The sequence below is a fragment of the Ammospiza nelsoni genome, chromosome 6 (assembly GCF_027579445.1).
Source record: "Ammospiza nelsoni isolate bAmmNel1 chromosome 6, bAmmNel1.pri, whole genome shotgun sequence".
NCBI classification, from domain to species: domain Eukaryota; kingdom Metazoa; phylum Chordata; class Aves; order Passeriformes; family Passerellidae; genus Ammospiza; species Ammospiza nelsoni.
In genome coordinates this window covers 21,193,159-21,205,898 of record NC_080638.1, presented here as the reverse complement: position 1 = coordinate 21,205,898, position 12,740 = coordinate 21,193,159, and the positions used below count along the sequence as shown (strand labels likewise).

The 12,740-nt window shown below is 40.9% G+C and overlaps 1 protein-coding gene across 12 annotated transcripts in view; it reads right to left on the bottom strand.

Annotated features, from left to right (window-relative positions):
- Window positions 1–11,355, bottom strand: part of CD44 (CD44 molecule (Indian blood group)) — a 52,173-nt gene extending 40,818 nt beyond the window's left edge. For all 12 annotated transcript variants that reach the window (XM_059473465.1, XM_059473453.1, XM_059473461.1 and 9 more), the window contains exon 1: window positions 11,175–11,355. In XM_059473465.1, coding sequence (XP_059329448.1) covers window positions 11,175–11,241 — 67 coding nt within the window. In that variant the 5' untranslated portion in view covers window positions 11,242–11,355. The remainder of the gene's footprint in view (window positions 1–11,174) is intronic.
- Between the last annotated feature and the right edge of the window lie 1,385 nt (window positions 11,356–12,740).

Below are 12,740 nucleotides of genomic sequence, written 5' to 3'. Positions count from 1 at the left end.
TCCATGCAACCCAGGTGAAGAAACACATGAAACAAAGCTGGAGAATAATAGCCGGAGTCTGATTTTCACTGTTAGACCGATTTAGTTATTTGGGATAAAAGCAGTTGACACACACACAGAGACTCAGCGGGCAGATCCCCAGTCTGGAGCCCAGAGGACCTTACTCCTATTCACTGCTCTGTCACTTGTCCAATCAAAGAAAGGAACCTCGGGAATCTTTTCAAAACCTCTGAAAGCCAGCCAGTTAAAACAAAGATAACATTACTCTGATAGACATACCAAAGAAAGGAAGGCTGCTCAGAATATGCCCCACAGTGTAGGAATGATCCGTAGAAGTCAAAGGGAAAGTTCTTATGCAAGCTTCTGATGATGGAACAGAATATTTTCACATCCACTACTCCCCTTGTTTTTCCCCTAATACAAGCATGACAGGGATCCCGTAGTCTGTAACCAGATTGCCTAGGCCAGCAGGCAACTTCTCCTGGAATTTTTGGTGGCGAAATATTTCCATTTAATGGAGTCTTTGTGGGTCTACCCATGCATTTACTAGGGATTCAAGAATCTTGAGATTTATACTGAAAATTCTGACTATCAAGTAACTTTACTAAGATGTATGCAGGTTATTCATACACTAAGCTACATGAGCAGTTAGATTTCTTTAATAATTCTTATAGTCTTAGTTATGAATCTTTTTGAACTGGTTTCATAAAAAGGCACATTTAATAACCAGAGTTTGCAATAAGCATTAAGATGTACACAATGCTATTGCTATCACAAATATGGTGGGAATAGTGATATTTTTTCCTATTAAAAAAAAAGTTTATTTAAATTTAACAATTCATGGCAGGCAGTGAAGATTTTCTTGCTTGAGGGAAGAATGGGAAAGAAGCACTGGCAGTGGGGCCTTGATATTCTGTGACTTCAAATACTACATTAAATCCTACATATATTTAGGCAGTGGAGATACATAAAGGCAATACACTTTTGCATGCATGGAATCACCCTCAAACAGTGAAGCATCATTGTTTCCCTAAGAGTACAGGCTAGGAGAAAAACTCATTGAGAGCAGTCCTGATGAGAAAAACTTGGGATTTGTCATGGATGAAAAGCTGGACACGAGCCATCTGTGTATGCTCCCAGCCCAAAAAGCCAACAGCATCCTGAGCTGCATCCAAGGGAACATGGCCAGCAGGGCAAAGAAGTGATTCTTTCCCTCTACTCTGCCCTTGTAAAACTCCACCTGGAGTGCTGCATCCAGCTCTGGAGTCCCCAGCATAAGGACATGGACCTTTCAGAGCAAGTCCAGATAGAGTCATTAAAATGACTGGAGGGCTGGAGCACATCTGCTACAAAGAGAGGCTGAGAGAGCTGGGACTCTTCAACCTAGAGAAGAGAAGGCACTGAGGAGGCTTCACTATGGCCTTGCAGTACTTAAAAGGGTTTTTTTAAAAAGAGGGAGAATTTTTGTACAGGCAGATGGCAATAGAACAAGGGGGAACAGTTTTAAACTAAAAGAGAAAAGATTCAGATTTGATGTTAGGAACAAGTTCCTTATTGTGAGGGTAGGAGGCACTGGAACAGGTTGCCCAGAGAAGCTCCACCCCTGGGAGCATTCAAGACAAGTTTAGATGGAGCCCTGAGCAACCTCATTTAGAGGGTGGCATCTCTGTCCATGGCAGGGGCTGGAACGAGGTAATCCCTAAAGTCCCTTCCAACCCAAGCCATACTGTGGTTCTGTGATGTCTTAGGAACAGCAGAAGTAGGTGATGCAGTGAGAAACAACTTTTCCAGGTGATTTGCTACCAATCACTGTGCATAGATCCTCTTGTCTTCCCTGAACAGCCCAAAAACATGTCTTAGAAACACCTTGCTATAACAAACTGCTGAATGACCTGACTCATAGAACTACTTTCTCTGGATGGGTGGGAGACATCGGGTTATTTCCCAATATAGAAATCAATTCAAGATACCAAAACCAGTAAGTTAAAAAGTAAAAGATAAATTTCAATTAGTCATGTTGCCATGACTATCACTGTGGATATATTTGTATCACATCAGGGGTGGAAAAAAGGTGTCAATACATTGCCTTGCCATTCCTGTGAGTCAACACTGATGTGATTGTGACTGTGTTGATAAAATGGCATGACCTGACCACTATGAGTAATAAAGTCAGACAGAAGACTTATACTATTAAGAAATTCAGTGTAGGTCTACAAAAAAGGGGTTGTATTGATGCCTTTAGAGGCTACCTAGAGTAGAGGCTAGACAGTGTTAAAGGAATAAGGTATTTAAAGGAATAAAGTAGGTATTTATTAAAAGGCCTTCAAAGGATACACCTTGGGCACTACAAGAGCCCTTCTGTGGCTACACCCAAGACAGACAATGGGTCATGAGTTTTTGCACTTCTATAGGTTTTGGTCCATTTACATATTGGAGTTAATTGTTCAATTACTGCTTCAGGTTATGAAGTTCCATCCTTCCAGACTCTCAGTTCACTGCTCTCCTCAGTTCACTGCTATTTATGCTTTTGGGGCCTGAAGCTGTAATGGTGTCCTTGGCTCTCCTTGGAAAACAGATTATTTTGTCTGACAAAACTGTCAGAAGAACTTGCTAACACTTCATATGAAGTTCAGAGTTATACAGTAATGCAGTACAGAATCTGCAAAACATGAAAGCTAAAACTTAAGGCATCAGTATGGGTGATTGAAAAATTAGGAAAACACTTACTCTTACTCATAAGGGGTATTTTCTCACACATACTGCTTGGCAGAAGGAAGGATTGCACAACCAGACTCAGTGATGGATTGCCAAACAGTAACTGAAGAGAGTTTCCTATTTTTACAGTAACAGTTTTCAGAGAATGCTCTGGTCCTCTGTGTTCTTGTTCACTTCCTATCCAGTAGAATAATATTTGCACAAGAACGTTTTTCTTACAATTAATCATAATGCTTCTTTCATCTGAAATCGCCCTGTATGTGAAATGATAGCTGCTTTCTGAAACTGAGGCAAGAGAGGCACTGATCTTGTTGATGGGACAAGGGGCTGGGGCTTTGGAGAAGATGTTCTATTTACAGCTATATTTCTGTCTCTCTGTTGTCCTGCCTGTGAGGTAGGGATAAAAACACTGACTTCCCATGGGCTACAAAAATCACAAATCAGTATTTTCTGCAGGCAGCATGTTTGTCAGTTCACTTCTTTCTCATTAGTTGGGAATATTATTTCTCTGTTAAATACCACTATACCTAGACTTCAAATTCGAAGTTCTAGGGTAATTTACATACATCCAGCCTGACTCCAGCTCTGCTGAAGGTGTTGATGGAATCCACCAGATAAGGTAACTCCCTCTTGACCAAATGTTGTAATATTTACGTAAACTCTGCACAATGGAAGGAAAAAAAAAGAACTAAATTTCAACAGAGACACCATCTACTTCCGAAGTGATATGGAATACATCTCAGACATGTGCTGGTGTTGAAATGTTTGAATGTTTAAGGTACTGTAGGACATACTGAGGAGAGACCACTTATTTTTGTGACTAATGTCTACCTTGAGCTTTGAAGATGTGGATGTGTATTAAGTAAACGTTATCAATAAATACTTTTGTAGGTTATTAATGAATAAAAACCTTGCTGCGCCCAAGACTTTCAGTGCTGTGGCTATGTTTTAAGGGGCTTGTGATAACACAGAAGAAATTGAAGCAAATAACACTGTTTATATTTTATTTTGAAGGGTATCCTAGTCAGGCATAGAGAGCTTTTTTAAGTTTTTCCTCCTTTTCTCAGCAAGAGAAGTTAATTAAAGAGTTTATTCATTTGCAAAAATTTTGGATAGAAATTCTACTGTTCTTTAAGGGCACTGTAGAAACATCTTACCAGTCTTGCACTATTCTTTAAGCAATATATTATTTATACTGCACTAATGTACAATAGTTAGGGTCCCCACTGGCATATATATAAGTAATAGGAGTTGTTACGAAATATAAAAGAAGAAGAAAAATTATCTCCAGCTCCAGAAAGAAACACAAATACCTGTTATATGTACTACCTAAATTAAAATAAGCTCCCATCAAAGCATTACCAGAAAGCAAATTCAGATTTAGTCATTGGTCTTAACAATCTCCTACTCACAGAATATGTCTCCTCCTGGAAAACTGGACAACTGGGCTTTTTCTAATCCACATAAACCCACAGAGACAAATAACACTGTCTAGTGTATATGCCTAGAGATGCCCTTGAAAATCACCTGAAAAACTGTGCTGATCTTACTCTTCCATGATGCTCTAAGATTGCCCCAGCTTCGCTGTTTAAAAAAAACCAGATATTGCTATTCTCTGTCCAGTGTGAGCACAAACAATATCACTACTGGATTATGTGTGAGACTTGGCAGGTCAAGAGTATGTTGAGAAAATAAAACAAAACTACTGTAATCTCTTCCCACCTAAAAAGCATCCAGGAAATTAAGCCATAAGAATAAAAGGAGAAAAAAAAGATAGATAGTGAATAGAACTGATCTTGTAGAAATATCACCAGACACAAAATTCATCACAGACACTCTTAGAAGCGCTCTGTAATATTTTATACCACAACAGGGAGCAAATGGATCCAGGGTTTTACTGAGGCAAGCCATAAATGCAGGAAAGAAACTTTTCTCTAGGCAGTCACCATGGGAATGTGTCTCACATGCTCAAAATGTCTGGCCGTTACTGGTTTTAATACAAGAATTGTCAAGGGGATAAATGCTTCTCTAAAACCTTAGCTGTGCCCACTCAGTGGTGAACTGGAACCACCAAGTATCTCTTCTCAGTAGGCTATAAAATAATTTGGTTACACTGTGGAAAAGAGGAGTTTAAAAGTTTAGAGCTCAATACCCAGTCTCAAGGAGGACATTTTTATTTTCTGTGCTAGGAGAAACTGTGCTCCTCACAAGACAAAGTTTACTCTGACTAGTGCAATGGAAGAGTGGTATTTTGTTAATACCAAGCTTCCAAAGTCACTGCACACTCCAGCCCTACAGCCTTGCCAGAGCATCAAGTTTAAGTAGGAATACCTCCAAAATCTCAATAGGACAGTTGATATTTATCACTAGGAAGTATTGCTTCAAACACGAGCAAAACTTGACTAAATTTAGTCAAGTTTTAAATTAAGTTTTAAATTTAAATTAAACTTCAGCTAAGTATTAAATAAATTTTCAAGTTCTCGAACCTAAAGAAGTGTTCATTCTGACAGCAGGGCAAAAGATGTAAGTCAGTTCTCACTTGGCAAACAGCTTCAAACATCACTAATCATAAAAAGATAAGCACGGAATAAGAATTCTTTAAGGAAACTCTACTTTGCATTTGCTGTTGTCTAACAGGAAACAATTGCTATTGAACTCTAAAAAGCTGCCAATCCTTAGTGCATATATAGATAGCAAACACACAAGTAAACAGGATAAAACTGTCAGAGCAATACAGTTTTATCTGATTTTTACAGCACTGCTACTGGTGAAATTGATTAAAATAAAATACATATTATTTCACTTCCATATTCTAAGGGTTCCTATATGTCAAATTCATATATAAACAACATACAGGAACAGAGAACAAAGCCCTACATTCATAAATATGAAGACTCATTAGCAAAAGAAGCTTTTTTTTCTACATTTACACACCTGTGTAAATGAGGGAAAAGGGAAAGGATGTGTAAATAATGAAGGACACCTAATCAAGCAGGAGGAGGAAAAATAAGGAAGTGAGTGAAAGATGCGTTCAGGCCGCACCCTCAGTGTCTCTATTATGAATGGATCATGTTTCCTTATAATTGGCAAACACTACTTTCCCTTGAACCTGCCTGGTTAACTACTCCATCTTCCTTGCGCAGAAGCTTTATCCAGGGCACCAGGACGGAGCTGGGAAGACCTGGCTGTCCTTAGCAGTGACATGCTGTGTCACTCCCTCACCTCCTCAGTCCGAGACAGGGACACTGTCTCAGAGATGCGAGCTGGCCGATGACAAAGAGCAGGTAAAGCTGCCATGAGAGCCAGCCCTGCTGCTCGGCTGAGCTGCTGCATTTGCACGCTGCAGGAGGAGCACAGGCAGCCTGTTCGGCCCGGTGTGTGTGGGCATGTGGGCTCAGAGCTCGGCCTGCACGCAGCCGCAGCCTCGCTGCCCTGGCACGCACCATCCATCCCTCGCTGATACACCTCCCAAGCCGTGCTCCCAAGGAGAGGCTGCCAGCTCCAGGTGCTGCTCAGCTTTTACACCCCAGCTTTTTGGCCAGCAGCCTGCTTGCTGCCTGGGCACTGCCCCACATCTGCTCACGGGGGTCTGGGTGCCCACAAAACGTCCACTGAGCTCCAGCTAACCTCTCACTTCTCTATGGGAAACCTGCAAGGAACTATTCATTACAGCTACCCACACACACCACACCCTGCTTCTTTACAGACACCTATCCATTAACAAAAATAACAATAAAAAAGCCCCCTAGGGAAATGTACTTCTGAGAACCTGTTTTGCTAACATGCTGTCACTGTGAGACATACATAATTAACAAAAGCTATGCCATGGCAGGTTTTTTTTTTACTATTACACGTTCTGTCAGAGGCAGCATCTCATTTATGAAAGCAGGTATTTGGTAAAACATTAATTCTGAAGTTGAGGATTGCAGCCTAATGCCCTTTTCCTAGGCAGCTGACAGTATGTACCCTGGCAATCTCTTTTACAACCCTCTTACACTGCTTTTGGAACAGTATCATTAGCAGAGAGATGAAGTTTTAACACAGCTGCTGCATGTCTGGCATTTTTTCTTTTTTTTTTTTAAGACACAACACAGTCTCTTAAGAGTTTCCAGCTACTAAACTATATCAATCATCAATAGAAAAGAGAAAAAAAAAAAGTGAAGCAAAGTATATTTCAAACTCCAAATGTAAATAGAATTCGGGTCTTCTCTGCAATTTTTACTTTGAATTAGCATGCCCTGCTTATGCTTTCATGTTTTTAACGGATAAAATTGTAGATAATTCTCCAACTCCTTTTAGGGTTTTTGTTTTTTTTTCTTGTTTGGGGTTTCACAATATGAGAATTGAAGGTTATTGTACCAAAATAAGACAGCTGCATTATATAAAGTTGCCAGCGTAGAGGAACTGGAAAGTCCCAAAGCCATTGCTTACAAAAGAAAGTTCAATTATGTTCCTAATTGAAAGCACAGACTCAAAAAATGACTGCAGGTTTCGTTAGGCAGGAAACAGTCACGGAGGTTTGAACTTCAAATTGCAATTAGCTGAACTTTCTGACTGGAAAGATTCTCCAAGGAAAACCCCTCTTTTCCTCAGCTGCCACTTCACATTTCTGCCTGCAGACTCATTCATAGCATGAGCTGCTCTGCCGTCCTTGGGCGGGGGCAGCTCCGCAGCCGCGGCAGGGGAGGGAAATCACAGCCAGCTGCTACTGATATTGCTGCTGAGCCCTGGGGGAGGAAATGATAAACACACAGCACCGACACAGCCCTCTCTGCCACTGCTATTAGCAGCACACAGCATGGCCACTGATGATTACAGTGTCTGATAGCTTTGAAATTATTATTGCCTCTCTGGGAGGGAGAGATGGCTGTCTGTTAAGAGATGATGGACTCCTGGAAAATGACCAGCAGCTACACCAAACTGGCTTCCCGCCCACAGATATCGTGGATAACACACAGAGAATGGTCCAAACCACCAGGTTTATCACACAGAAACCCTGACAGGTAAAGGCAAAGGACAAACTAGACTGTGGATGTGTTCTGCTTTCTAGCAAGTTGGAAGCTTCCATTTCTCTATTTTAAGAATTCAACTTAATGCTGACAAGTTGAATCATCATGCTCCCAGATGCCAGCTGATTCTAAAATATGGTGTGTTTGGGACACCATTAATTGTTCCAATGCAATGTTGCATTGTTTTCCAAGATTACTGTGATGGGTCATGTTTGTTTCACAATTATCCTCTCTGTGAACTTATATTTCACAAATAACTGTGTACATTTAGCCTTGGTCCTGGAAAACCCAACTTTATAGGCGAGTTTTGCAGAACTCCTTCACTTGCTCTCTCACATAGTATTCTCTTTAAAATAAAAGACCAAACAGTGATATATGAAGGGGAGAATTATCATCTTCCATATTGACTGTATTTTCAAACACTCACCCCTTAGTTCTGGAACAAAAATGTGATGCAAGAAGACCAGAAAGCAGATGGAGAAGCCTTTTGACAGCATTTGGAACATCAAAAACTTTTAAATTCCTTAACTGATTTACCCTCTTCTTATAAAGGAACTCTACATTGGTTTATCTCTGCTTCTGTACAATGTGTTTTACTACCAGTCAACTAAATTCAGAACTAGTACTATCAAATATTATCACATCTTTTCAACAGGTATTTTAGGAGTAATGAGCTCATGATTCTCTCTGGTGTTTATCTGTCTATCAGCATGTCGTGATGTCTCCGACTCCTGGCACGTTCTTGATACAGTCAAACCTCATGCCTGTTCAGGGGATAGATGAATAACTGCAATATTCACGCTATCTTCAATTCAAGCCTATAAAAGTCATGGGAACTCTTCAGGAATGAAAGATACATCACATATGGATGAACATTTTGTTTAACCTTGGCTAAGGCTACCAGTGGTTTTAAAAGCATTTACTTTAAAAAGTTCTTCCTCAATTGTACAATGCTATCTGTCCTCATTAAGCCTTTCTCTGACTTCCTATTTTCAAGGTAATGGCTCTTCATTGTGGAGAACACCAGTACCTAAAGAATCTTCAAGCATTTCTCCAAAGACTGCAAAACAATCCCCTGCCATGCTTTCTTAGCTCTGTGTGTGCCAATGTTTCCAGGACAGCTCCAGAACCCTTCCACTAAACAATGATGGAAAGTTCAAGCGAACTCTTAATAAAGTCTAGTTACTTTGCAGCTTTGGGAAACTGCCAAGATACACACCGTAAGGACTGAGTGAAAATAATCTAGCACAAAGAGCTTCTTCAAACTGCTTTATTTACAAATTTACAGGATAGATATGCAAATCAAGGGCCAGGCAGGTCTCTTCCTTTGTGACTGCTCAGGAGCTGCAGGAGCCCTGTCTCAGAGCCTTACCTTGGGAATGGGCTCTGGCAACCTCTCCAGAGCTAACACGCAAGCTCCTTCCTCCCACAGACAGACTCATTCTGCCTCCTTCCATTTCATCCTTACCACTACTACTTCTCTTCCAGTTTCTTCCAAATTTGGGGGTCAAAATTCTAGGACTTGCTTTGTGTTAATCAAGGAAAACTTTGAGAAAAATATTTCTACAAATACATGATGCTTGCATGGGAAAATCTCCTCTGAAAACATCATTAACCAAGATGACAGCATCTATATCCTCCAGGATCCAGACTCCTTAGACAAGTGATGTCAACACCAAGAGTGAGAAACGTATCAGTGACAGTATAGACACAACACCACAGAAATCAGGATGAGTAAGTTTTTCAGCTTTCTCTGTATCTCATTTTTCCTTCTGAAATCAGATTAAGAGTAATTCCAGGTCCTCTTTTATTCCATAAAATTCTGTACTAAAAGAATTAAAATTCCAGTTCAGGAGTTTCCCAACAGCAATAGCCATCAGTCTATGATACATAGCAAAATCACCCGTTAAAAATAGAAAACAGCATCAACTGCTGTTTTGAAATCATTACTGACTACAAAGTCATGCTGGAATGTACTGTACACCAACTCAAATATACTGTAGCTATATTCTAATACCTTACTAAGCCAGTAAAGAAACTTCCCTGGAGGGCATATGTGAAGTTTGACACACTTTTGGTAACCATGCCGAGGGCTCAATAATGGGGCTTTCTGTCTCACTGTGAAAACACATCACTCCCAGAGGCAGGGCAGACCCTGCCCTTTAGGACACCCCAGGCAGCTCACAGGAGTCAAAATCAGTCGAGCAGTTATAATATTTACACAGTGCACAGACGTGGACTGCCAAGGATTTAACACATCTTAGACATACCTTACTTGCCTGCAGTAGCCCTGTCCTTTCTCTTAAGGCTTTGTCTATGTACCTGATCTTAGCAAGAGCATTTTGGTACAACGGGCACAGGATTTTAGACAGAAAAGCTACGAGACTGCTTCAGCTATCACAGAAGCACTGGGAACTTGTTCCCCCTGACACACCCATTCCCAGCCTGGCAGAGCTGCAACCATTAACAGAAGTATCCCCTGCTGCTCAAGCAAATGAGACACATATTTACTATACACACAGCCCTTGGGTGACAATGGCCATGAAAAATGCATTTTGTTAGACTCTGGGACTGATGAGTACAAAAACAATATAGAAGCACAACTGTTATTCCTAACCACAAAATGCCTCGGGGCAGTTGCAGTCACAGTGAGTCTGCTGAAAGTATGATCATTCCCCTAAAACATGGTTGAGCCTCCACCATGTAAAGTTTCAAAAGCTTTTTTTATTCACTTCGGACATAAATTACTTTTTTTCCACTGTATTAACCTTAGATTCTTAAATACAAATATTTGAAGCAGATAACCAAGCTGCAGGAAGGTAAGTGATACACAACTGAACTTTGTCACTTCTAACCCCCTTTGTTCCAAAAGCTCATCAGTCAGCCCCAGAGAGACCTTAGAAAAGTCAGAAGGAAGCATGCTGGGCATAAAAACTCTCCAAATTTCAGCAGCGATCCCTGCAGTTTTTTCTCCTGTTCAGCAAGGCTGTGCCCAAATGCAGTTTGTTTCAGCTGTTGGTTCAGCTGATGTAAACTCCAGAGTGCAGCTGTAAGCTGGGGGGGCTCACCCCCTTCCTTCCACCCCCTTTTCGCTGCAGTCCGGAGGGGAGCAGGGAGAGCAAACTGCGTTTGGAACAGCAGTCACATTGTCAAACTGAGCTTCACCAGAGCCATTCTGAATTCCCTAATGTACTTCTGTTCCTGTTTAAACTTCATTCTTTAATGTTCTGCAATTCACTTTTTACAGATTTGGAATTGCCCTTTACAAGCAATACACAGCCTTCCGTGATTGTACAGAGCAGCACAAATGAGATTACACGTCTGAAACATCTCTGATAACACTTGAAAAATAAAAGTTGCAAGAAAGCTGTTCGCTGTCTAGCAGAAGCACACTTGCTGTCTGAAGCATTAACTTAACAATCATAAGCATTTTCATTCATAAAATCTTACCTGTTTCTGCTAGACAGAGCTTCAGCAAACATAATCCAAAAACTGTCCATAAGGAGAAGTTGGCCATTGTTTTCTTGGAACTGTTTTGCAAAATCCAGAGATCCTTGGAAGCTGCAGAAAGAAGAACAGCCCTGACGCTTGTTAAGCCTGCAGTCAATGAGTCTGAAGTTTGCTGCACTTTTTATTCTGATTCAAAGGAACTGAAGTAATGACATAACTGGGAGGGGGAAGCTCCATCAAAAGTCACACCCATATTGCAACAAAAGTTACCCAGCAGCAGAAGAAGGGGGAGTGGAAGGAGAGCTGGGACTGACTAAGCAGGCACACTTGAGTTTTAAAGAGCCACTAAACCTTCTCTTCTTACACTAGTCTAGTCAAAAGTTATACTTAGTGTGCTTGTAGGAAAAATTGTGTAATCTCTCCTGAGTTCTCTCAGAAATGCACTGTTTGTTATAAGCTTTTCATCCTGCATTTTAAAATATCTTCATTATTGCAAACCAAGTGAACATAAAAGCACTAGAGTTTCTAAACCCTGGTAAAGCATCTGTAACAGCCTAGATATTTCCCAAAAATATTTTGCTTATTTGTTCCTATCTCACCATTTTCTCTTTGTGTGGTTCAGTTAAGAGCAAGTAAAATGCCTGCTCTGCAGTGAAGCTTTCTGCAATGTTTTTGCTCACTGCTGGAGGATAACATCATGCAGAAGGTAAGTCGAGGCTGTTCAGTTTCCCACAGCCCATTCTACTCTGCACAAGCTGCTCCAAGAAGAATAATAAATTAGCAAAAAGTAGTGAATAATTCCAGTGCCAGAAGTGAGTGATACTGAGGACTAAGGCTGATTCTTTATTCTGTTGATGGCATAAGGTACAGAAGGAATTTTTCCTCCTATTCCCAATGCAGAAAGCAGAGAAACAGGATGAAAAGGTATGAGATCTTTGAGGTTCAGACAAGGTCTCAGTTCCTGAGGGACAGATGTTCATTGCAGTGTGTGGTTTTGTTTGTCTCTTCATGAAACCCCTGGTGAAAACCCCAAGGCCTCTGCAGATAAGCAAAAGGTTTGTCTCTTGTGTGCCTCGGAGATTTCCCGTGGTGTCTCCACGCACTGGCTTCTCTTTGGAGCTGGAGAATTGGAACAGTGGTTCCTGTGCCATGGCATGAGGGGCTGGTCAGGGATCACCAAAGCCAGCGCTTCTCACCTTTAACAACAGCCAGAAATGCCCTGATTCCAGTTTCCCTTGCCAAATCTGGAAGGAATAGTCCTATATCAGATTACCAGTTTGTCGATCTTCCCACTTGAAAGAAGTTTCTCATTAATTTAACCTCCGTTAGCACAAACAATGGAAAAGTACAGACAAGTCTCTCCAGCCACAGGCACAAGAAGGTCACACTAAGAGGTTTTCAGGACTTTGCCCTTTTTTTGCCTTTTGACTTAGAGATGGCTGGCTATCCTTTCCTCAACCAGCCAAATTTTTAGCAGCAGGTTCCAACAGGCTTTTCCTACAGGTCTAGACTATCTGATGGGACAAAGTTAAAGTAAAAATCTTTCCTTTACACATAGGGAATCTT